We start from the raw sequence: 27,302 nt of genomic DNA, 5'->3' as shown, positions 1-27,302 counted from the left end.
ACTATCAATGATTCCATGTGGACAGCCAACACTGGGACTGCGATAGACAACCCCTGAGTGGTTGTGTATTGGGGACAAGAAATAAGTGGGGGTAATGCCACTGAACTGGTGCAGATGATGGGCCAACCAAAAGAGAAAAAAAAATCACCAGGTAAGGAACATACTACACAAGATTTCCAGAATATTCGATCAACACGGTGTATTCGAGTTAACTGCATTTATTTACTTCTCATGACAGTCAAAAGCACTCACTTATATGTGTGTACACTTGTAAAATGTGCGGTCTTTGCAGTGATTTGTTTTTGTATACTATTGAATTACCTCTGAACTTAACTGGAGAACTGATACAGGATTTAACATCTACTCACAATCAAAAGCAGCAGATCCGAACAATTACTATAGGGGATTCCAGCTGTTCTTATCAAATCACAGCAAAGAGCATAAATTCAAAAAATAAATGAAAAGAAACTGAACTGTTACTGTTTTCTGCTAAAATGTATATATGTTTTCAGTTGATACAGACAATCAGAATGTGTGTTCATAAAAAGCAAGACTTTTCGCCCCAAATAAAACACTGCTCAATTAATTTGTACTTCAAAATTATTGTTAATCACTTAACATATTAATCACTTTACAACATTCATAATCTCATACTCTGCCACAGTTTTACAAATGTTACCAAATCATTATTACCCAAATCTCATCAATAACAAATCCTTACATGGATGACAAAAGCGTGAATTATGCTCTATTTCTAATGTAAATATTGCAATGCAGTCATCATTCAAGACACAGTCAGCACAGAATGTGAGAAAAGTAATGTATATATATATATATATATATATATATATATATATTCCTGACTCTACTGTAGAGGTTTCCCGCTGCATCCTTTATTTGACTGCAGCCTGGATATGAGGCTGCTTGTGTGTGCCGTCACAGAAGGGAGCCTTTGAGGTCTGCTTGCAGTTGCACAGCCAGTATGCCTTATCTTTCTCCACTTGAAAACGTAATGGACGCCACTTGTAACCAGTCTTGTTCTCAGACGTACCCCAGAGTGCCTTGTGTGAACCATCACACAAAGGCTGCATAACAAAATGAATGATTAAATAGATAAAAATAAAAATAAATCAAACTGGTGTCACAAGATGGTGCCATGGTGTTTGACATGTATACGGAGTCTACATATATAAATCTCTCTCTTTTTTTTTTAGTTTCTGACTTTGTATTTTGCACTAGAAATAGAAGACTCGATGATATTAATTATTATACAACTATGCTGCTGAATATTTTGAGTACACCACTGGTCTATACTGTGATTAGTCTTTGTTGTTTGTGTATAAGATTCACTGGCAATCTAAGACACACACACACATGAACATGTATACACACACATACTATATAGTAAACTCACACACATGTACATGTATGCACATACCCCCCCCCCCCCCCCCCACCCCCGCCCCCCCCACCCCACCCCCAACTCCAACCACTGAATCTACATGTGTGTGTGTATGCGTGTGTTTCTGTATGTGAGTATATATGTATGCATGTGTCTGTATCTAAGTAGGAAGCTTTATGTGAATGTGTTTAAGCAGAAAAGTTTCAACACAGCTGCTAACCAAGGTGCTAGTGTATTTACCTAAAATAAATTGCATCATCAGTTCAAGAAGAAAATCTGCAACTCACAAGCAATTTCTTTTCATTAAAACATGATGATGGGTGAACCATAAATTACCATTGCATCAATCAACCATCAAACTTTTTTTCTTCAATACAGGATAAATTAAATGCATTTTGAAACAAGAGAGGCAAGGCCTTCAAGACTCACTTGTGATACACTTAAAAAAAAAAATCTAATCGTTAAAATGTGTTCTGTATTTGTTATTATAAAGTTTCGCGTTAAAAAAGAAAAAGAAAAAAAAAGTCCTAACCAGATTTGAATTAAGTCCCCTAGCATTAATTACAGAGTAATTTCCCTTCTTTACTATCTGCACCAAAATGTTTGCAAAATAAATAAAACTTCCATGCTTAGCAAAAGAAGTTCCTGTTTGAACAAAAAATGATAATAATGACTGCTCTTGTTGTTGGGTCAGAATATCAGATCAAAGTGCCAAGTTTAGAGAATACAAAAAATATAAATATAACAGTAAATGCAGTTTGCATATAATTAGGCTTCTTTTTTATTTTTTTGTGCCCATCCCGGAGGTGCAATATTGTTTTAAACAAGATGACTGGAAAGAACTGAATTTTTCCTATTTTTATGCCTAATTTGGTGTCAACTGACAAAGTATTTGCAGAGAAAATGCCAATGTTAAAGTTTACCACGGACACACAGACACACACACACACACGACAACCGAACACCGGGTTAAAACATAGACTCACTTTGTTTACACAAGTGAGTAAAAAAAAAGATAACAAAGAGCAAACTGATCAATGACATAGCTTTAAAAACAATCCCAAGGTTGCTGTGAAGATCTTGAAAACAAATTTAAAGCAAACTGGAAAAGAAAGAATACAAATTCATTCTTTTTTTAAAATTTAAATTATACTTTTAAAACTTAATTATACAACAGAGTATTATTCATTTAACTGTGTGCGTGTGTGTGCGCGCACACAAACAACACCTTAAGAAACCTTCACCTGATTTTTGCTTGTGCCACATGCACACCAATGATAGTCCTTCCCAGCCTTCAGCTGCATTTTGAAGGGCTTCTTGTCATAGATCTTCCCTTTTGGTGGGTCCAAAGTGTGCTCCATGGGAAACTGAGGAGTCTCAGGGTGGGGCTTTTCTTTCTTGTCAGGATCACGGAAGTCATCACTGCTGATTTGACGATATTGCTGTTAAATACACACATGTACATGATTTTAGCACATTCAACAACTATTCTGTAAAAGGAAACATTTTCTGATGAGATACTCTCTATCATGATCAGTTTAACTGCTGTTGCATAATCAACCCTATTTCAATGTTGTTAACTTAGTTTAAAGTATGAAGTAACGCACACTGGCAAGCACAATCCAGAGAGTAAGAATTGTGTGTTATAAAACTTAAAAGTGGTTAATGACATGCAACAAAGTCAAACATTTGAAAAAAAAAATCCTGTCTTTTGACCTGCATATCCAGAACATAACTACATGTATTGTACTGTTCTGATAATAATGGAAGACAACGTCTCTGCAATAGGTATGTTGCTGTTTTTTCATTGGTCTTATGTGCCTTGCTTTCTGTCTGCATCTTTCTCCCAACACTGCTTGTCTTCAAACTGCAATTAAATGATGATAAGACTGAATTGATGATAACCTGTCCAAAGAAGTTTCGTCAACATCCTTCCTTTCCTGACTCTGTTCTGATCAATAGCACACCTGTTTCACTTTCTCCCTCTGTTCGCAGTCTTGGTGTAATCCTGGACCAGTCTCTTTCCTTCCAACAGCACATTTCGAATATCTGTAAAGTTGCCTATTTGGAACTGCGTAGAATCAGCTCTATCCGCCACTATCTCTCAACCGATGCAACCAAGACACTTGTATGCTCTCTGGTTCTCTCAAGATTGGATTACTGCAACTCTCTTTTGGCCGGCCTTCCCAAATACCTGTTAGACAGACTCCAACGAATTCAGAATAACGCTGCCAGACTCATTTGCAGAGCTTCTAAATTTGACCATGTTTCTCCTCTCCTTCAGTCTCTCCACTGGTTGCCTGTTTCTGATCGAATAGACTATAAGCTATCCACTCTGACCTTTTCTGCAGTCAACGGATCTGGCCCCAAGTATCTTTCTGAACTCATCCATATCTATACCCCGTCTCGCCAGCTCCGTTCTTCCTCTGATACTCGACTTCTCAGGATACCTCACGTCAGAAGTAAGACCTATGGACACAGATCGTTTTCTTTTCAATCGCCAAAGACGTGGAACAAGCTCCCTGATAACCTCCGTCACTCTGATTCCCTCGCATCTTTTAAATCTCGTCTCAAAACTCACCTTTTCCCTCAGCAATAAGTTCAATTGTGGCAGGTCCACAACTACATGCATGTATATGAATGTGTATTGTGTGTGCGTGTGTTTATGTAAGTTTGTGCCTGCCTATGTGTGCGTATTTGTTAGGGTAGCTGTTAGATACACATGTATGTTAAAATGTATGTATGCAGTGTGTGTGTGTGTGTGTGTGCGTGCGTGCGTGTGTGTGTGCGCGTACGTGCGTGCGTGCGTGTGTGTGTGTGTGTGGTCACATTTTGGTGTGTGTATGTAACATAGATATAATATTTTATGTTATCAAAAGCGTTTTTGTAAAGCACCTAGAGCAGATTTCTGGATAGTGTGCTATATAAGTATCCATTATTATTATTATTATTATTATTATTCTCGTCTGCTAATCAACCTCCCTCTTTGCCCCACAACCCCACCCCACCCCTTCTTCTCTGGGATTGGTAAAAATTAACAGAATCAGAACTATAAGTATAACTAAAAGGGCTTTACAGAAGAAAAAAAAAAGTGGACATCAACTGGTCTACATTATTTGACAAAATGAAGATTTCTTTCTGTTCTTTTTTTTTTTTTTTTTTTTCAATAAAAGAATAATGATAGATAACTGAAATATTGAAAATGATTTATGGCAACTCTCTATAGACCTGTATGAGTCCAAATCCAGGCAAGGGTTTACACTGTGTGACTGTCAGCTGCTGCTCTCTTTTGGTTGAAACAACAATGGTGGGATGCTAGACAGTCCCTGTTACTTTGGAAGTTCAACTGTCATCCAAACATAATAATTATGTGTATAAAGAAAGGTTGAAGGAATCTGCTTGTTTGTCTTAGTCATTCGTACTTTACATTTCTTGCTTTTTCTTCTTTCTTTTTTTTTCTGTGTTTCTTTTTTTCTTTCTTATTTTTTCTTCTTTTTTTTCTACTTTTTTTCTTTTGTTTTCCCAATTATCACACAACAAGAAACTTCTGTAAAAATGTAGCAGGCCACACCCTACTACTGGTTAAACTTTATCAGTTGTCTGCTGACAGAAGTTTGTGGTTGCTTTATTTCTTGTGGTAAAGAGCTCAGAAAGGTTGGGCATTCATGCAAGTAAATTTATACTGTTATTGTCATCACACGATTTAAATTACAATTAATTTTGACTTAAAAGAAATATGAACATGATGACTGAGACATGACACCAAATATACATTAGGTAGTTTGCTGATTTATACAGTATTTCCTATATCACGGCACAGTATACACCATGTGAGTGTTGGGGGACGGGAAATGCTTTGTACCATGTGCTTGAAGTTGTGTACCTTGCCTTCAACACATCGGCCAGCTGAGACGACACTGTTGTGATTGGAGTTTCCGAGATTTACAAAGGTCAGTCGCCATTAAAAAATATAATAATAATAATAGTAATAACATCGTTTCTTACACGCCAAGTCACAGTTTTCTATTCGAAATAATCATAAGAAGCAGAAAACATATATAAATCTGCATCATACCCACACACCCGCGCTCACCGTCAAACAAGGAACTACGGAATGAAAGCCACTCGGTCGAAGACCGAAAACACACCGCAAGGTCGCCGCCATTTCTCTCCGTGACTGAACAAGGTCAAGGTTAAAAGTGGTTGAACCGCCACCAAATGTAAACATTGACAACCAGTCATGTCGTTCTGCTGTCTTTCACTAAATCTTTGCTTTACTAAATCTTTTCAGCAATCTGTCACTTTATCAAGTGAACGCGTAGTTGGGTAGATCCTTCTTTACAGAACCAAGACACTAAACTCTCATTGCTGAAGACTTGCCCGCCTTCCGTTGCCCTCAGAGTTGATGCCAGTCATCAGACATCCCACAATGACACTTGCTGAAACCGAAAGTAAAAGTAAGAAGTTCCAGTTTTATCATTATTTTAGCGGGAAGATATATGTCGTCGTACGTTTGTAATTGGCTATCATAGATAAACTAGAGCGCCAAACAATCAAGTAGCACAGTGGGCCATATAACTATCTGCTGTCATCAATTAAAAAAAGAAAACTATGTTGGTATGGCCCCGTAACAAAGTCCAATAGCTTTTGCTAAAACAACACACACACACACACACACACACACCCAACGGCATAGCAGAGAGACAGAGAGAAAGAGAGAGAGAGAGAAGGGCACTGGCATGGACAGGCAACATGAATGTAACAAATTGCAGTCTCACACACACGTACCATGCAAGGCCCAACACTCAGCCGACTGACAGTTGATTGGAGTTGCTGCTTGTTGGATAGCATTAACTTTCTTTGGGTCAGATGATACTCCATCTCTTCCAAAAACATTGCCATAGAACTCAATGTGGTCTTTGTTGACATTTGGTAATGTTGAGTGAGATTCTTCTCACTGAAACGAGTGAACGCTTTTTTGATGGCTATATCATGCTATTCTTGAGTTTTCCCATGAATCAAGATGTCATCAGTGGTATTGAAAGCACCAGGAATATCAGCAAGCACTTCAGCTATATGATTCTGGAAAATTTCTGCTGTGAACGTGACTCCAAAGTTGAGATGTTTATATTGTCTGAGACCTACATGAGTTTTGAAGGTTCCGAGAGTCGTCTAATTCTAGTTGATGATATCAAGAATTCAAGTCTAACTTGCTGAAAACCTTTGACTGATTCAGCTGCATCAAAATATCATCCTCATCCCCAATGCAGAGTCACTGTTATTTCATACAATAGAAAAACAGATTTGATGTTGAGCTGAAATCTGTTTAATGCCATTTAGTGACATCAACAATATACAAGTTCTTGAATTACTTGGGATACCAGTAATTAATTTTATCATATTGTCTGTTTATACAAATAGACTGATTTATAAAACATGTAGACATTACAGTGTATGTCTTTACTGAGTTCACCACAATGGGTATTTATCCTCTACTGTGCTGATCTTTGCGTATGTCTTTATTAAACTGACCACAATTAGAAGTGATGTGCTACTGAAGTGGTCGTAGTATTCATAACTTTATTCAGTAACCACAATGGGTAGTGATGCCCTGCTGAAGTGGTCAGTGTGTATACTTTTATTCAGTTGACCACAATGGGCAGTGATGCCCTGCCAAAGTTGTCCTTGTGTCTGTTCTCAGTTGACCAGAATGGTCAGTGCCAGAGATGCTCTGCTGAAGTGGTCATTTTCTGTGTTTTAATTAGCCTGCTGACCATACGTAGACTGGTCTGAGGATCTCCTTTGCTACTGCTAACCATGTGACTGTGTACAACATGCTATATGTGGGGAGTAAGCCAAACATTAACCTTACCACAGTACACAGTGATATTCTGTGAAGTGGTCATTAATGGTGTGTCTTTCTTGGGCTGACCTCAATAGGCAGTGATGTTCTGCTGAAGTGGTCAGTGTGTATGTCTTTATTCAGTTGACTGCAGTTGGCAGTGATATGCTGCTAGTGGACAGTGTGTATGTTTTCATTCAGATCACCACTTTGGGCAGTGATGCTCTGCTGAAGTTACCATTTTCTGTGTTTGTGTTTAGTCAGCTGACCATAAGTAGTCTGGTCTGAGGATCTCCTCTGCTATTATTAACCATGTAACTCAGTACAGCTTGCTACATGTGGAGAGTAAACCAAATATTTGTATGACAACAGTATATCATTAATGATGTCTTTCTTCAGCTGACCATGCTTGGCAGTAATTCCCTGCTGAAGTAATTGTGTGTCTTTATTGAGTATTCAGTGTGTATGTTTTTATTCAGCTGACCATAATGAGCAGTGATACTCTTCTGAATTGGTCATTGTATGTCTTTACTAAACTGACCACAATTAGCAGTGGTATGCTGCTGAAGTGGTCATTGTGTTCGTAATTTTATTCAGTGATGCCCTGAAGTGGTCATTGTGTATGTGTTAAGTTGACCACAGTGGACATTGATGCTCTACTCAATTGGTCATTGTGTATGTCACTTTATTCAGCGCACCACAGTGGGCAGTGATGCCCTGCCAAAGCCGTCCTTGTGTCTGGTCTTTTTTTTTTGTCTTTTTTTTAATAATTTTTACTTTGACCAGAATTGTCAGTGCTAGAGATGCTCTGGTGAAGTGGTCATTGTTGGTGTTTTGTATTTAGTCAGCTGACTATAAGTATTCAAGTCTGAGTATACTCAACATTTATCTGACCACAGTATACAGTGATATTCTGTGGAAGTGGTCATTAATGGCGTGTCTTTCTTCGGATAACTATAATGGGCAATACAATGCTGAAGTGGTCCTTGTGTTTGACTTTATTCAGTTATGCTGAAGTGGTCCTTGTGTTTGACTTTATTCAGTTATGCTGAAGTGGTCCTTGTGTTTGACTTTATTCAGTTGACCACAAAGGGCAGTGATGCTGTGGTGAAGTGGTCATTGTGATTATAACTTTATTTGAGCTGACCACAATGAGTAGTGATATTCTGCTGAAGTGTTCATTGTTTATGTCTTTATTCAGCTGACCATAATTGGCAGTGATATGCTGCTGAAGTGGTCATTGTAGGTGTATGTATTCAGCTGACCATAACTAATCAGTTCCGAGCTTCTCCTCTGCTGCTGGCCACCTTGTAACCCTTTACTGTCTGCCACTTGTTGTGAGTAAATATTTACTGACCACATTATTCACTGATGCTTTGCTGAAGTGGTCAATGCATTTTGTATTGAGCTCACCACTAGAATCAGTTTCAGTTTCACTTTCTCAAGGAGGCGTCACTGCGTTCGGACAAATCCATACACGCTACACCACATCTGTTGAGCAGATGCCTGACCAGCAGCATAACCCAACGCGCTTAGTCAGGCCTTGAGTGCATGCTTACATATTTGTGTACCTATGAAAGTGGATTTCATTTTACGTAATTTCGCCAGAGGACAACACTCTCGTTGCCATGGGTTCTTTTTCAGTGCGCCAAGTGCGTGCTGCACACGGGACCTCGGTTTATCGTCTCATCCGAAAGACTAGACGCTCAGTTTGATTTTCCAGTCAAACTTAGGAGAAAGGGCGAGAGCGGGATTCGAACCCACACCCTCACGGACTCTCTGTATTGATGTTCAACTGAAGTTGTCCATCTGTGTCTTTATTCATCAGACCACAATGGTCAGTGATGCCCTGTTGAAGTGGTCATTGTGTGTATGTCTTTATTCAGCTGACCAATATAGGCAGTGTTGTTCTGCTGATGTTGTCATTGTGTGTAATGTCAAAATTCATCTGACCACAACTGGCATCGAGACCAATTCAGTACAGCATTATCTATAGTTTTGTAGGTTCTCTCAATTTTTGGTGGGAACTAGGTAACATTTTAAAAGAAAGATGCAATAACTGCCCAAATGTTAAGTTAAACATAGAATTTGTATTTCCTGGTAATATTACAGAAAACAGTTGAAATATTAGTTTTATTCATTTTACAGAATACTATGTCTACAGATGCAGAAAAAATAAGATTAGACCATGTGTTGAACATTTTTTAAATGAATCAGAAATTTACAAAGTAGAAAAATGTGTATTCAATGGAAATATTAAGCACTGTCTTTACCTGACAGTGGTGCCCATATATAAAACATTGTGGAAAGAATAACCCATAACAAAATATGGTTTAAATATCAAAGGGCACAACAATGATACATGTTCAATATTTTTTTCAAACCTTTCATGAATGATATCTGTAAAATGTCGCATCTGATTTATATATAATTATATTACCAGTACACATTATTTGTAAATAATGTGCTTACCATGATGCTTTAAAAAATCAGTCTTACAGTGCTGTGAAATGACCACTCTGCAGCATCCATTATTGATGCTAAGTAATCTATAATACAGAAATAAATGTGCAAAACGATGACTTAACAAATGACTCACCCATCCCCACCCACCTTCCCTTGTGTGTGTTTTTTTTTTTTTTTTTTTTTTTTTTTTTTTTCCGCTTTGACAACATTAAGAGTTCAGATAATCTTGATTCAGTTCAGTTTTTAACACTAACAGCATCAGATTTCTGGAATACAATCCTTGATCTTAAAGAACGCTTACAGATTTGTTTTATTCAGATCGTATGTGCGGGTCTGTGTGTCCTTGACTGGGTATTTCAGAGTACAATTGTGTATTGTCAGTCCTTCCTTTAACTTTTGTGGGGACATTCCTGTGTGTACTAATTGTCCTTCGTTTGATTTTTTTAAGGACATGTGTATATCCATAAGTCCGCACATTGACTGCAGAAAGCTTTTTCCTTGAGGTTCTTTTTTGTTGTTTGTTTGTTTGTAGAAGTCAGTGCAAAAACAAGTTTTATAGATTATATTACATATAAATACCTTTATTTTTTAAAACAAACCAACAGAAAAGTCCGTAAGTGGAGTCTGGTGCTTTAGTCCTTACTTGTACCAAAACAAACGTTTGTCCTCCTTTTGGTGAGTATGTGTACAGTGTGTGTGTGATTAGATATGTGTGTGTCTTGTGGGGTTTTATGTGTATGACCAGCTGTTATATATTTATCAATCTGTTGTTTGAGGTTTTTATAATGCATGTAACAAAAAGATGGTTTAAAACCTCGTGAACAAGATAAACCCAGCATGGTTTGTTCAATAAACTGCGTTCAGAACTTTTCTACGTTTTTGTGTATTTGTAACAGTTTGTGAGAGAAAAAACGATGGGATTTTGTTTATTTTAAGCATTATTCGTTCACTTGCATGCTCTGTCTCTCTCACACATTCATTTAAACAAACACTCGGACGTGTGTAATGAGTAACTTTACTGGGCTACAAAAAAAAGAAGAAACAACCCCCCCCCAAAAAAAACAACAACCCCCCCAAAAAAACAACAACAAACAAACAAAAAAACAAAACAACAACACCCCCCCCCAAAAAAAAACAAAAAAACCAACAACAACAACAACAACAAACAAACAAAAAACAAAAAACACTTCAAACAATGAATCAACTGGAAAACACCCCAACCCAGAACAGCTGACTATTCAGCAGTAAAGAATACAATATGTCTGAAACTACTTACATAAAACATTGCTAGCCTGCGTAGCTCTGAAGACTGTAAAACAAGCTGCACAAGAAAAAAGGCTGAACATGCAGTAAGATCAAGCACATGAAGCCAGAAATGACCCAGTCCATAATTTCCCTTTCCTACACACACACAATCTGTTTCATTCCAAACATTCAAAATTAAGTGAAATACAGATATAACCATGTAAATAAAAATTTCAAACAAGGCTTAGGGCACAATACAGCTGAACAATTTCCATTAGCTTGCAATAAACAGTTCTGGAAACTCACTGCTCTGACATGACAATGTCACACGTCATCTTGACATTCATTCATTGTCAGTTCACTGATTTAACGAATGTACTCACTCATTTCAGCACACTCACATGTATACATAAGGCGTGGAAGGAGGGCTTGGTACGAGAGTCTCTGGCACCGCCAACCTCCTTGTCACGGAAGAACTCGACATCCCGCCCTTTGAAGAGGAACTCGGCAAGGCCATCAACTCCCTCGCCTGTGGCAAAGTTTCATCTTGGAAAAGATGGCACCCCGTTTCAGTTAATTCAAGGCTGGAAAAAAAAGACCGCGCTACTCCACCACCTGCACCAGCTGCTACTACAGTGCTGGGTAAAAACAAACAAACAAAAAGTGTGTATTTCAACAAGTCGTGTCACAGACAAAATAGCCTAGCTCTAAGTTTGTGAACGATGAGTAAAAAAAAAAAAAAAAGGGGGAAAAAAGGTTCTGAAGTGTTGGACTCATCTGTCGGAACTTGAAACCAGAGTGCAACGAAATTAAAGTCCAGCGCGGATAAAAGTTGACATAATTACTGGCCTTTTTTGACGCACTTTTTGAGTGCACATTCCCCATCTGGCAACACCCATCACCCCGACGACTGAGATCTAAACTGGATATTCATAGGCTTGCACGAGTTACTTCCCTTCGTAACGAGACTTCCACAACATCAAAATGGCGTTCCGTAAAGACGCTCCTCCAAATAGCCGACTCTTTATTCTTTGTCAAAAGGGCATTGAAGAAAGGGAATTCCGAGAACATTTCGGAGAATTCGGCGGCATTGAGGACGTATGGATCGTGAAAGACAAAAGAACAAACGAAGATCGAGGTGAGAATGCCAGTATGATGCATTTCACGGGCTATCGATTACATCTCAAAACCAGAGAGAAATCGACAACAGGCCGATAGACTCCAATCGTGAATTATTTGAACTACAGTTTTTCGCCCCATTTATTATTTTTATCCTGAAATATATCTCTCAGTCTTCTTCGAAAAGTTTCATATCATTGGTTGCAAAAAAGTAAGATCTTTGGCCACTTGGGCCCACTGAAATATGCAGTATGGTATGCAGTGTTTGAAAATAATTGTTATGAAAACAAACATGGCATGTAGAGCTTGGAAATACTGAGTTGTTATTGGAAAAAACAGACATAAAAGCTAAAAATGATGACAATATTCAAGCCCTAACGGTTTTTTTTGTTTTTGTTTTTTTGTTTTCATAAAATTACAGCAGCGCTTGCTTGCGATGTCCTGTATACATTTGTGTGTGTGTGTGTGTGTGTGTGTGAACAATATATGCCATTTTTAAGGGTCAACGGAAAATGTTTCGCTATTTATCGTAAACACGACCATGTATGGGTAGACAACCACTGCGAATTGATTTTTTTCACATAGGTTTATTCGGACGGAGCAAACTTAAGTGGACACATTGACAAATTGTAATAGATCCTGCTTAACTGGCTGATGCATTGATTTGTACATTTGAGAACACACACACACACACATACACACACACACACACACACACACACACACACACACACACAGAGAGAAAGAGGTTAGAATTGGAATGTCCAACTTGCGCTCACACTTTTTGCAGTTTAACTATGATGGGCAAAGTAGGAATTGTCCTTTTTGTGATGACACTCCGGAAACCGAAATGCATTTTCGTTTGGTCTGCCCTAAGTACTGTTCCCTGCGTTCTCAGTTTATTCCTGCTAAATTTCACAAACATCCAAGTGCATTTAAGATGCCCATGTTGTTATCTTGTGCGAGTGAGAAATTGAGTGTCAGTATATGCAAGTTTGTATTCAAGGCGTTTTCATTACGAACAAATGCTCTAGAATCGTTATCGTTGCCCATGTAGTTCAATGATTGTCCTAATATTCATTTCCCTGCATTAATTCTGTTTGTCCTTGTGAACTCCATTCTTATGAGTCTGTGGTCTGACAATTAAAATATTTCGACTTCGACTTCCACACACAGACACACACACACACACACACACACACACACACACACACACACACACACACACACGGACACTGACTTAACGGACGCACACACAGTGACTCCTTCTCCCTCCCCTCTCTGTTTCTCCTACTCTCCCTGTTCAACCGTGCTGCACACGGCGTACCAAAGTGAGAACTCAACAGTTCTTGTACCTCTTATATATGTGCAGAAGCGATACCCAGAAGTGATTTTCCAGCATGCACTTCAGCAGACACTGTTGCTGTTTCAGTGCTGGTCAAGTGTTTGGCAGAGTAACGACATAAAATTAATGACAGGGCTGTATCACCCTCATGCTTGTCGCGTATTATCTGTTGGCAGGAATTGTGTACATATCGTTCAGAAAAACATCAGAGGCGATGCTGGCAATGGAGAACATGAACGGTCGCTGCATGCCCGGACAGCTTAAACCTTTAAAGGTAAATCTGTGAACTCAGATTTGTGTGTATGCAGCACAATACCACTCCGTACAACTGCAAACAAAGCAGTTGTATGTGTACCACACAATACCACTCAATACAACTAAAACCAAGCCACGATATTGCGATACAACACGATGCGATACCGTAACGATACAACACATTACAGTTCATTGTGTTGCTGTTTGGTGCACTGCAAGGCGATGCAGTACAGTGCAGTGTAGTTCAGTAGCCTACTGAACCGTCGTACCGTACCACACTGTATTGAACCGAACGGCCGTACCGTACCGTGCCATGTCATGCCATGCCATCCCAATATAAATACAACAGCTGTTGAGTATGATAATGGTGTCATTTTCATTGCAGTTTACTTTTTTTCTTTTCTTTTTTTTTCTTTTTTTTAATGTTTTTCTTAATTCCAGTGTGTAACCACTCGTCACAGGGCACGATAGCAACAGCCGATTGGTTAAAGCGTTGGACTTCTATACTGAGGGTTTCGGGCAGGGTTCCTGGTGGGTAAAGGGTGGAGATTTTTCCCATCTCCGAGGTCGACATATATGCAGACCTACTATAGTGCCTGAACTCCCTTTGTGTGTATACGCACACAGAACATCAAATACGCACATTATTTGTCCTGTAATCCATGTCAACGTTCGGTGGGTTATGGAAATAAGAACATACCTACTTGCATGCACCCCTCGTCCCCCTCCGAAAACGTGAGTTTGGCTGCCTACATGGCGGGGTGAATAAACAAAAAGGTCATATACGTAAAATGTTAGATGTCTGTTTGAGTGTATATGTGTCCTTGACTGAATCCTGATTGAATTACTCACTGAGGACACGAATGATAGCGCCCAATGACAGCTGTCAGTCATCTCAACACAGGTAGGCAGTCTGCTGTGTAAATGACTCCTCCTCCTCCTCATAATCATTATCATCATCACAGAGAAACTTGAACACACACGCGTGCATCCACTTGATGCGAATATACGCAGGCACCGCGCGCGCGCGCGGACACATACGCACACACACAGAGAAAGAGAGAGAACGAGAGAGAGAGAGAGAGAGAGAGAAGCGCGCACGTACACACACACACACACACACACACACTCACTCACTCACACTCTCTCTCACAGACACATACACACACACGCGCGCGCGTATCAAGCGCTAACACAATGTTGCCATATATGTGGGGCTTATATTGCAGAAATGAAGATGAAAACTAGCACTTGTTGATCTCCATAAGAAATTGATAAAAATACTCTCGATGCGTATTTATTCTGTCAGTGGTGTGGAACTGAAAACGGCCTTTAACGACATAGCAACCACAACCGATTTTCACCCCAGTACCATTATTTAACAAATGATTTTTTTTTTTTAATGATAAATCTGTCAGAATGTTGATGATTTCCTGTCATTGATACAGTCACCTCATGAAGGTAAAAAAATTATTATATCACAACTTGATTGATCCACCCACAGAAAAGAACAGGGTTTGTTTTTTGTTGTTTTTTTAACGCACTTCACGTATCTGTTCGACTTGCACAAGTGATTCGTTCTTACCTATATTGGTGGGGTTTTAATTTTCTATTTTTTAAAATTGAAATCGTCATTTGTTGTGGATCTGTATAAATGCTTTAGGTTGTGGTGGCCAACACAAAAAGAGAAGGTTCAACCAGAGACCCCAGAGAAGATGAAAAACTGGTGCGACTGTTTGTCGTCTGCCCAAAAACCTACACTGAAAAACGCTTGAGAGAACACTTTGAGGTGAGAGAGAGAGAGAGAGAGAGAGAGAGATTATTTGGGCAAAAGCATCACTCACTCACTCGCTGTGTGTCTAAACACACGTGAGTCAAAAAGTGCTCAGCTTGTAAAGTTGTGTAACTGTGATTCAAGCCCCTTTACCATACATTTTTCACACGCTCTTCAATTTAAAAAAAAAATTTCATTTTTTAAATTATTTCTTCTTTTTTTGGGGGGGTGGGGGGGGGGAATCAACCTTGATGACATGAGATTGGAGTGGCATCAGTTTGAAGTGCAGTTTCTGGTACTTTTTTTTTCTTTCTTTTTTTGCGGTGTAATTGATTTTGCAGAGCAAAAGTAATGCAATCCTAAGAGGAAGTCCAGATTATACAGAATATTGACTGTCGCAGTGACAGCCTGACCTGTAAGGTCTGTCGATCTCATCGCAGTGAGGTGACAGTCTTTCTCTGACGAGGATACTTGTAGGCAGCTGCAGTCACATGTTTTTTGTTTGTTTGTTTTTTAAGAGTGTTAAATTCATGCGATTTGAGTGGAAGATGCGTGGCTCAACTGAACTTCGACACGATCTTTTTGGTTTGTGTGCCCAGCCCTTTGGCGACCTGCAGTATGTGACGGTGATGCGTGACAAGAGCAGTGGGGAGAGTAAAGGGTTTGGCTACATCAAGTACCACCGTCCCTACCACGCTGCCCTGGCTTATGAGCTGTGCAATAGAGACAGTGAGGATCGACATTTTGTAGCAATATGATGATGATGATGATGATAAAAAAGTAAATAATAATGATGATAATAATGACGATGATAATAATAATAAATGATAATGATGTTGCTTTTTTCATATATATATATATATATATATATATATATATATATATATATATATATATATATATATAATCTTCCTTCTTAGCACAGGGACCAGAACGTGAATGATTGACGTCAATATACTTTGGGGGGTGGGGGGATGAGAGGGCTGGCTTGGGAGAGGGGGGTGGTTACAAAATTGTCAAACAGGCCGCGCCACAATGATAAAGGCTCACAAGCAAGATAAACAGATTTTTTTCAATGACGAAGCACCCCCCGCCCCCATTCCCGCACACACCACACCACACGTCAACACCTTGACATCTTTACAAATAAGATTTGGATAGATGTGTTTCGAGGTCAGATTTGATCAGATATTTGGTTTGGCATGACAAACTTGGAAGGACACTTTATTCCAGGTCATAAAGGTATGAAAAGCAGATGATCGCAATCAAAGGGGAGAAGGGGTGATGTATGAAGTGAAGGCTTCCTTCATTCCTGCACCTCTCCCGTTGGTGTTTTATTTCACTTTCCCTGTCTAAGTCTTTGTCTGGGGCTTTTATGATCGCAGTATTTTTTTTTTCTTGGATAGATGAATCATGTGCACTGAGCCAAATTTACATATGGTGTATCTGAAATTAATTGCCACCATGCTAGACATGCTGTCAGAAGTGAATATGATAATTATAACCTTCAGATGGCATATATTTCTTACTCTGCTGTCCTGTATCAATAAACATTAGAAAGGATGGAACATAAAGTAAATACTTAGGTGATTCTTGTTATCTTAAAGCAAGCTTGCTCCCATCAACGAGACAGTTGCATGCATAAAGTAATATGACTGAGCGCATTTATTTGGCACTGATTAGGCTGTGCATTGTTACGTCCTGTAACATACAACGTATGCGATTTAAAAAAAAAAAAGATTAGTTGTGAATTATCAAGGTGTACGACTGATTTTTTTATTTATTGATATTATTATTAAATCGTATCGTATCGTATCGTATCGTATCGTATCGTATTGTTGGAATTCCTCTCTCTTGATTCCAGTTTTCAAACCCAGGTTCGCAGAGCCTCAGAGGTCAAGAGACGAACGAGAGAACAAGACAGAATCTTTTTACACCTTCGGTCCCGACACAGCCACAGCAGGATTCAGAGGTGACTCGGGCCTGCATGGTTGATCTGGATGTTGTTGGGTTTGGGTTTTTTTCTTCTGTTTAGATGTGTTTTGTTCGTGTGTTTTTCACACAAATCCATACTGTGATTTTGGTGTAACTTAATCTTTGAATGTTTGCTTCATGTACAGAATTTTTTGTACAATCAAGAGGCAGTTAAGAACTGTAATTTTCCATTTCTTTCGTTCTTGATCTTCGTTCCTTCCTTCATTTGTTCTTTCATTCGTTCGTTTATTTTTCGTTCTTTTTTTTTCTTTTTTTTGTATTCAAAATTTTATTTTATTTTGTCTTATCTGTGCTCTGGTATTTGTAAGATGATTAACTGACTACATTACTTAAGTGATTGATTATGGCAGAATTGTGGTTGATTGGCTATAGATTGATTATGGCAGAATTGTGGTTGATTGGCTATTGATTGATTATGGCAGAATTGTGGTTGATTGGTGATTGAAAAATAGTTTCTAATATTGCGAAGTAGTTATTGATACTGAACAACTCTTTTTCCTTTTCTAAAACCATCACCAGTAGTTGCAATTATTCCAGTACCTTCCCACTCCTTTCACTACATTAATTATTTTTTTGTCATCAGTTTCTGCAGGACGGAATTCTGGCATTGATGATGACTGCTTTGTGTATCCAGAGCACATGTATGGACCCCAAACGCCAGGTAAATGTACTGTTCAGTAACATTGAGATTCACCGCCACAACCACCTACCACAGCTTAACCACAATCACCACCACCACCACCAGCCACCTACCACCACCATCTTCCACCACAATCACCAGCACCACGACCATGAACGCCAAACAACACCAATTAAAAAAAAAAAAGAAAAACAGTTGTGCCTTGTAATTATTAAGTTGTATTTTGTTTTTGTTGGCCATTTCAAGAACACTATTTAAAACAAGAACAAAACAAAAAGCCAACCATCAACAACGAATGCAAAAGCAGCGGAAATTATTCTGTCTGTCAGGTAATAAAGTTGATTTTTTGTTTGTTTGCCATTCAAGAACATTCAAACTGAAAAGTGTTTTAATTTTTAAATTTGTTATTTATTTATTTTTTGGGGTGTGAGGTGGGGAGGGGATGGGGTGGAGGTCTGATTGTTCCTATCTTTTTTCTTACAATGATGGGTGAATATTAAAGAAGAGGTAAAGGTAATATTGAAAGGGGTAATGTTTAGTAAACTCAGAAGAGACACCGGCACCCTATCTTTGTATAAAACAATACAGCGATTTTTTTTTTTTTTTTTTTTTTTTTTTTTTTTTTTTTAAAGATGTGAATGCTGTAAAGATCCTGGTCAGAGGAAGTGCAGTTTTATTTACACATAGCGTCGATTTTACCTCCGTTTATATAGTAGAAGTGAGTTGTGTTCCCGTTTGGACTGATATTTTACGTATTATGTAAAAATTACAGTGACAGCGTGCATTTCTTTCTTTCTTTCTTTTTTTTGTTGTTTTTTTGTTGTTGTTTTTTGAAAGGCTGATGTCACTGTGCCATTCTACCATCGTTTGTCATTTTCTATTGTATATTATATCTTTAACCACCTGCTTTTATCTTTTAACTGATGGATGAATTAAGAATCTGGGCCAGCGCATATGGGAGGCGGTGATCCAGGAGAAACAGTGACAGAGACCGAATGGCCGAGTCTGGGTGGTTACTGCCAGCTGCAGATTGTGGTTCCCATTGGCATAACTCAGGACTACCTGTCCAGGCTCTTCAACCTGGTACCTGGCCTGGAGTACTGCGACCTCAACGAACCCACAGGTAGGTGTGTGTGGTGGGTGTGTGAGTGGGAGGGTGGGCATGGGGAGGGTGTGTTTGTGTGTGTGTGTGTGTGTGTGTGTTATTTTTTTTTACATATTAACGCATTATATTGCAGTAATCTTTAGTGTTTGTGTTTGATATAAGGTTGTGTAACCTGTCCTCACCTCCTTTGTTCATATTTAGTTATTTATGGTATTTTATTTTATTTTTTGTAATGTTATGACGACGGTAACCTTCCATCTCCAGATGTAAAGCTATCTGATCTTTTTTATTTTCTCTTCCCCAGTTCATCAGCGCCGTTGTACAGTGCTATAATTAAACACCTGTCATCAGGTTTGGCATACGCCAGATACGCCACTCCCCAGTGCGCAGTGTACGCCAGAGACAAACTGAACGGTTTTGAATATCCTCTCGGTAGTCCTCTCGCCGTGATGCTACTGGATGAAAACACTCTCACTTCCATAGAACCGTCTTCAGAGGCCAATGGGTGAGTGTGTCAGACTATAAGCAGCGGCATCTTGAATGTGACCAACAGCATTAGATAGTAAACTATGTACAAAAAAAGGTACATTGACTTCATGTCTTACCACTGCCTTTTTTCTTCTTTTTTTTTTTCGACTGAAATCACACAACTAATAATTAAAGACAAGTAAGTTTACCACGGATTTCTATTACACAACTGAAATAAGCAAAACATTTTGTCCCAAATTCCAGTAACACAACTATTTTAAAGAAAGTTTTTTTTTCTCAAATCCCAGTTACACAACTGATGAAAATAATAAAGTTTACCCCAACTCTCATTGTATTTTACCATTATCTTGCGACTTTCAAACATGTTTTAGTTTACAATCCGATTACTGTTTGACAAAATCACTTCAGTTATGTTGTGGGTGAGTAAGATTTCAAGTTTATCAGCGTGTAATCGCCGCTTGCTTAATACCATTATTGTCCAGAATTGTCATCACTCTTCGATTTGCCTGGCTAATTTTCAGTTCATTTTACGTGAATAAAGATAACTTGATTGACTGCTTTTCTTTCACATGTTTCAAAATTGACCCATTGCAGATTTTCTGTTCTGTTCAGTTGCTCGCAGGCAGGGTATATGGATGATCTGTCGGTGGTAAGACAAAGGGTAAGTTTGTTTTTGTTCGTTTCTTATTATTGTATTTGGTAAGGTTTGAGGTTTGTTATATTGTTTGGTTGTCTTATCAGTGGGTGGTATATTGATTTGTTGATCTGAATAGGTGGATTTAGACTGATTCCATATTTTGATCATTTGGACAGACGTAATATGTTTCTAATTTGGGTCAGTGTTTTGATGTCGCTATCCTCCATGCTCCAACAGGAGTAAAAGGTTTATCAAAACTTGAAACTTGATCGTTCAGCAGGGCCTTTGTGGTATCATGTTGGTGTGTTTTTCTTTGGTTTTGTTTTTGTTTTATTTATAATTCTATCACCCGTTCTTTCTCTACATTATTGTAAAGGGGAATAGGGGAATAAAAGGCTTGTTTTGTTTTGTCGCGATCAGGCAGCAAGTGTGCTGGAGAAAGCCGGCATTAGTCCAGAAACGGTCATGGCATCCACGGGCAACCTGGCTTCAGCAGCGGCTGTGATGGGGACCGGGGCCGGCGGCATAGGGGTGGAAAGGGTGAACTACTGCAGCCTGCTGTTGCCGTTGCCGCAGCCTCTGGCCTCGGACTCCTCGCCTGTCGTGCAGAGGCTGTTCATCGTCTGCCAGCCCTCTGCCATCTCGGAGAGGGTCCTCCGCGACGCCTTCAGCCGCTTCGGGAACCTCATCGACGTCTTCCTCTTGGCAGGTGTGGTGTGGTGCGGCGTGCCATGGTGTGGTGTGGTGTGGTGTGGTGTGGTGTGGTATGGTGTATTGTATTGTATTGTATTGTGTTGTATTGTATTACTTTTTCTCACACCATATTTCTTTGTGTGAAATTCGGGACAGATGAACAGTACAGAAGCTCGCCAAAACAAACGATTACAAATTTAAATAGTAAGAAGATCCCCCCCCCCCCCACCTACCCCTCTAAAAAAGAAAAAAAAAAACAGCAACAAACAAACAACAACGTTACTTCACGCCCTCCTCAGTGTTAAACGACTTCAGATCATATTACACAGAAACACACACACACACACACACATACACACGCACAAGCACACACACACACACCCAACACACACACACACGCACACACACACACATCCTCAACACACACACACACACACACACACACACACAGTCCGGCACTCCCCAAAGCGAAACTGTGAACCCAAACTTCGCCATCACCCCTTCTCAGAAATCGACAACCGTGGAAAGTCGGCCTAGTGGTAATACGTCCGACTAGAAAGTTAGTGTCGTCGGGTTCAAGTTCCATTTACGGATAGGGATTTTTACTCACCCCTCCACAAGACATTGATTGAGTGGTGATCTGGGTGCTAATCAGTCGGATGAGATGATAAACCGAGGTCCTGTATGCGACATGGACTTACCTGATGTAAAAGAACACACGGCAACAAAATTAGTCGGTTGTCCCTGGCTGAAGGTTCGGAAGAAAAAAATCCACTTTCATTGTGAAAGTAATACACTAGTTGGCGAAAAAAAAAAAAAATAAAAGAGAGAGAGAGAGAGAGTGGCTCTGCGCTGTGGCAACGCTGTATCCCCAGAGAGAGTAGAGCAGCCCATATTTCACACAGATGAATAATTATGTTGTGACAAAAAGTAGTACAATACAATACAATACAATACAATACAACACAACACAATACAATACAATACAATGCAATACACTAAGAAAACAAGTCTTCCGTGTCCATGGGCTGCAACTCCCACGTTAACTCGTATATACGAGTGGACATTTTACTTGTGTAACCATTTTTTTACGCCGATAAAAAGGCAGACATATTCTGTTTTTGGAAGGTGTGCATGTTTGGTATGCTCGTGTTTCTTTAAGTATAACCCACCGAACACTGACTTGGAGTATGGTATCATTAATGTGCGCGCATGTGATCTTCTGTTTGCGTTTATACTTTAACGGGGGTTCACACAGTAGCAGGTCTGCACATCTGTTGTCCTGGCAGACTAGAAAGATCTCTACCATTAATTAACCCACCAGGCTCAGCGACAGTCGGGATTCAAACCTAGGGCCCTCACATTGAAAGTTCTACACTTTAACTACTCTAATAGTTGCACCTGTCGAGAAAGTGCCATTTCTTACGTCTCTGTCCTTTTTCCTGATGGCCAGGCCAGAACTAGATTGCGTCAGAACAGGACCCTCAGATTGAAAGTCCAACGCTTTAATGCTGATGCGCCAATTAAGAAACTTTGTCTCGTGTCTCATGCCTCTCTCTCTCTCTTTGGTTTTTGTGCTGTTTTTGCTGTTCAATACGAAATACGGTTACGCCAACCCGGGACCCCTCAGATTGAAGGTCCAACTTTTTAATGCCATATTTAACTTTTCCTGGGAGGCGCCATGGCAGAATCGGTCTTTCGATCCAATGTTACCGGTATTCAGGGGTCAAGGCCTGTTTTTGGCATGCCGTTGTGTCCCAAGGAAAGGTACTTTACTCGATTCTCCTCATTGTACCAGCAGCTGTGAGTAGGTACCTGACTTCAGTTGAGGAAGGTTAAAATAGCGGAAGGAGAGGACTGGGTCCTGCCTTCCTTTAGCGAGCCCTAGACTGTGTGGATATGAAACCAGTTCCCTAATGGCCGTAAAAAGGCTATGGGAACATAACATTTGCAACCTTTTCTGATGATCAGGGCGAAATTACGGCTACGCCAAGTACACGAGCAAGGAGTCTGCGATGAAGGCCATCCAGACACTGCACGGGCAGATACTGGCCGGACAGAGGATCAAGGTGCTGGAGGCAGAGCCGCCCAAGGGCTCTGAGGGGTCTGGGGAGGATGGTACTCCAAATACTGCCCCGTCCTCTTCTCACAAACAGCTGTGATCGCGGGAGGTGCGTGTAAATATGTGTGCGTGTGGGTTCGGGGGATGGGGCGGAGTGTGTGTTGTGCGTGTAAGCGTATGTGTGTGTGTGTGTATGTGTGTGTTCGATGGTTTGTGTGTGTGTGGGAGGGGGGTCGGGGGTGGGGGTGGGGGGTTCAGAGGTATCCGATGAGGATACCTCTGAACCCACCTCTCATGAACAGATTTGGGCTAATAAACGGCTCACCGATTGGCACGTAGGCACGCACTTACATGAACATATACACACACTAAAACACACAAACTCACACACACACACACACACACACACACATATATATATATATATATATATATATATATATATATATATATATATATATATATACATGAGCGCACACGCGCACGCACACGTACATGCGCACACACACACACCAACACACACACACATATACACACTTGCACACACACACACACACACACACACACACACACACACACACACACGTAAAGGTGTGCATATACGCACACGCACTTGACGACGGATCGCACTCGCAAACAGGCACTTACGCATGAACACGCACCTTGACACTCACTTGAATTGATCCTCTTTCCTCGGATGTTGTCCCAATTATCTTGCACAGGAATGAAGTTGATATTCATGTATTGGTGCAGGTGGGTTAAGGAAAAAGGGAGACAGTGCAACAGTGCAGTCAGCATCTTTTTGCAACACCAGCTGAAAAAGTGTTTGGTCAACAACAACAGACCAACAACAAAACGAAAACCACCTCAGTGAACACGAAGTGGAACAATAATTACTGTCAACGATACACATCTTTGGTATGTTGATATAAAAACTGTGATAAACCGTATTTTTGATGAGTTTATAATGTGAAATGCCGTATACACGGTTTGGATACATATATGGATATATATTCTGTTTGGGGAAATGTGAGGAGAGGGAGGGGTGTGGTGGTGGTGACAGTTTTAAACAATAACCAGTTTTGTTCTCTGGTGTCCTGCATAAATTGCAGTTGAAAAAATTAACATGCATGTAAGGCAGCAGTCTCAAAATGTGTCCGTATGTGTGTGTGTGTGTGCGTGTGTGTCTGTCATTGTGTGCGTCTGTGTGTGTGTTCGTGGGGGGGGGGGGGCGAAGATAAAGAAATAGACTGTGACTTAAACGTGTGTGTATGTGAGCTCGTGCGCGCACGTGTTGTGTGTGTGTGTGTGTGTGTGTGCGGGCACTGCATGAGCGTGCTGTATATTTGGTACGTAAAAAAAATTCAGTTGGTTTTATGACTCTGTCTAAACCCATAAAGTGTGTGTGTCTGTGTGACCGTGTGTGATTTCATCTTTAGTTTAACGCACTTTTACTTTCAACGATATCTGACGAGCATCATTAGGATATTGTGTGTGTTTGTAAGTGTGTGAAACCGAGAGAGCAAGTAGTCTCATGTATGTCTCACGCGAGTGTAAGTTATCAGTGTGAGTGTATGTGTGTAAAAGATAAACGCTTATGCGTGTTAACGGATGTGTGTGTGTGTGTGACAAAATTAATGAGAGCCAGAATGTCCCACGCCTATACTAGGGGAGATAAATCGTGTGGCTCGGAACAAAAGTAGAAGTTACTTCCCTTCGTACAGCACTTGGCACACCTTGCCAATCATTCCATGCAGTCTTTTCAAGTAATTATTCAGAAACTATCCAGTCACGTTGTTCTGCAGTCATGAACCGTTTTCCCGATATTCCTGTCATAGCCAGTAAGACATCTTGGAAAGTACAGTATAAAGGTATGGCTGTATTGGGGTTTAAGCAAAGATCGGGCATCTGACGTGCTCCATTTATTATTATTATTATTATTACTGTTATCATTATTATTATTATTATTATTATTATCACATTATCATATTTTTTTTACAGCAGATGTGGTGTAGCATATTCAGCCCGCACACTTTGACATCTCATGAAACTATCTCAAGAAAATCAGTATTTTAAACATAGTTTAAATTCAAGTTATTTTCTACATGGACTAAAACAGACGTGGTCATGAATTGGTCTATTCACAGACATTTTGATAAGTTGATTGAAACTTTTCATGGACTGTATGAGACATGGACTAGTTGCTCTCTCTCTCTTTGAAATTTTATTATTATTTTTTTTTTACGTTGTCTTGATAGATCTCCTAAGAATATTTTGGATTCTCTTCAACTGGTTTTAAAAACTGACAAGTCTTCAGATCTGAAATGGCCCGTATGCGGTCGGCTGGATTTAAGTAACATGGTTTGATTTGATTTGTGCGTATCATCTTATACATGAAGTACATGAACACACTGGCATTGGTGTAAAAGTTTCAGGTTCAAGGTGTTAAAGTGTATGTACATATCAATATACGCTGCACCACATCTGTTGAGAAAAGGGTAAGTGCGTTGGTTAGACCTTGATGAAGTATTGAAGAAAAAAAAAGGAAAATATTAGATAATTATAAAATAAAATATATTACTGAATAATCATTGTGTAGTCTCGGACAGTCTCTTATTCCATATCTCAGTAAATTAGTATGTTTCGGTACATGCGATTTTGGCTTCATGCAGTTAATACACTAATTTTGCTTTAAAAAATAAGATGTGCATTGCTTTCCTATGTGATACATTTTGTATTTAGTAATTTCGTAGAGAAAATATACTCAAGAACACATATTTTTGTCTCTGTTTGTGTGTGTGGTATGCGTGTATCGTGTGTGCGTGCGTGTGTGTGTTTGGGGAGGGGGGGAGGATGAGTGAAATCTCTAAGTCTAATGCTGAGCTTTAGAGAAGTAATACTTCTTCCCTCTTCCTCCTTACTGCCCCATTAGTGCTGCGCGCGTGTGTGTGTGCGCATGTACGTGCGTTTGTGTACATTTGTTCACCGGCAAACTCTCGATCACGATCGTGATCGTGATCCGTAAATGAGCGTGTGTGTGTGAGTGTGTAAGTAAGAGAGAGAGAGTGGGGGACAGAGAGAGAGAGCGATAGGACACGCATGAAATCTGTGGGTGTCAAATGAATGGTTTGATGCTGACGTGTTTGTATACATTTGTTTACAAGCTTTCGATTTCGATCGCGCGCGTGTGTGTGATCCGTGAATATGTATGTGTGTGTGTGTGTGTGTGTGTGAGAGAGAGAGAGAGAGAGAGAGAGAGATTTACAAATGAAGTGTTACATGATGACATGTTCATCCACATAAAAGCAAAACCAGTTCACATCAAGGACTGGGGCATCGTGGGTGATACACGAGAATAAACGCTCTCCAGCCATCACTTTTTCAGCCCTTTACCACACTCGAGATTCCGGTGAGAACACAGACAAGTTTGTACAAGTACACAGACTGGCCATCAACTGGATGGAACCCGCGACCAAGGTCGACCCTACAAAAGGTACAAGGTGGAAGACCAACCTGAGTAGAGGCTGTGACACTGATACGCAGCCTGAGAAGTGACAGCCAAAGACCACGACCAGCGGAGACTGTGCAAAGGGACTGGACACTTTTGAGTCAAACATCGAGAGAAAGGCTCTGTAGAGCAAACGCAAGAAGCGCAAACAGGGGACTGTTCGCGCAGACTCCTTTCAATGCAGTGTATTTGGATGGTTGTGTACATCCAGGATAGGTCTTGACTCACACCTGGGGACACATTCCAGTTAAAAACGAAGCCTGCTTCATCCATACTCATTTGTTGTGCCGACGAGATATTCCATCCACCACCACACCACATTCTGCTGAAAACACCTGGTGGTTTTCAAAGATCGTTCATTTATTATTCGAAATGGAAATGTGACAAAACCATTGTATACAGGTTCGTCCTAATATATATATATATATATATATATATATATATGGCTATATACACACACCACCATAGTTTAGACACCATATAATGTTTTTACTGATAGGGCTTGCTTCATTGCATGAAGCGACTAGTGTCATGCTTCTGACAAAGAGAGTTTGGGTTAGAAAATTAGATTGCCGCGGTAGTAAGATTTTTTTTTCCCAGCCTAGAAACGTAGTGTTCAGATTTTGAGACGATAGGATGGGTAGGTTGTGATGACTTTGACCAAACACATGAGATGAAATCATTCAAACTTACTTTCTCTTGACTGGTTAAAATGAAAAGACAAG

The 27,302-nt window shown here is 39.8% G+C and overlaps 2 protein-coding genes across 3 annotated transcripts; one reads left to right on the top strand and one right to left on the bottom strand.

The window, feature by feature from the left end:
* Window positions 1-202: 202 nt before the first annotated feature.
* LOC143293415 (uncharacterized) lies at window positions 203-5,633 on the bottom strand. Of its 2 annotated transcripts, none has more exons than XM_076604260.1 (3): window positions 5,496-5,633; window positions 2,647-2,844; window positions 203-1,085 (listed from the first exon to the last, which is right to left on the bottom strand). In XM_076604260.1, the coding sequence occupies exons 1-3, from the start codon at window positions 5,628-5,630 to the stop codon at window positions 894-896; spliced, it is 525 nt and encodes a 174-aa protein (XP_076460375.1). In that variant the 5' UTR covers window positions 5,631-5,633; the 3' UTR covers window positions 203-893. The 2 variants fall into 2 exon arrangements, with proteins under 2 accessions (XP_076460375.1, XP_076460374.1); XM_076604259.1 differs by having other exon boundaries at window positions 5,478-5,582.
* Window positions 5,634-11,939: 6,306 nt separating this feature from the next.
* On the top strand, window positions 11,940-26,624 carry LOC143293989 (RNA-binding protein 45-like). The gene is made up of 11 exons (XM_076605383.1): window positions 11,940-12,093; window positions 13,596-13,693; window positions 15,338-15,463; window positions 16,048-16,177; window positions 17,313-17,420; window positions 19,057-19,206; window positions 19,540-19,693; window positions 20,290-20,338; window positions 20,735-21,023; window positions 22,979-23,125; window positions 26,455-26,624. The coding sequence occupies exons 1-11, from the start codon at window positions 11,940-11,942 to the stop codon at window positions 26,622-26,624; spliced, it is 1,575 nt and encodes a 524-aa protein (XP_076461498.1).
* The last annotated feature ends 678 nt before the right edge of the window (window positions 26,625-27,302 follow it).

Source organism: Babylonia areolata, chromosome 19, assembly GCF_041734735.1.
Source record: "Babylonia areolata isolate BAREFJ2019XMU chromosome 19, ASM4173473v1, whole genome shotgun sequence".
Classification (NCBI taxonomy): Eukaryota; Metazoa; Mollusca; class Gastropoda; order Neogastropoda; family Buccinidae; genus Babylonia; species Babylonia areolata.
The sequence above is the reverse complement of the archived record's forward strand: the minus strand, read 5'-3'. Positions and strand labels throughout refer to the sequence as shown.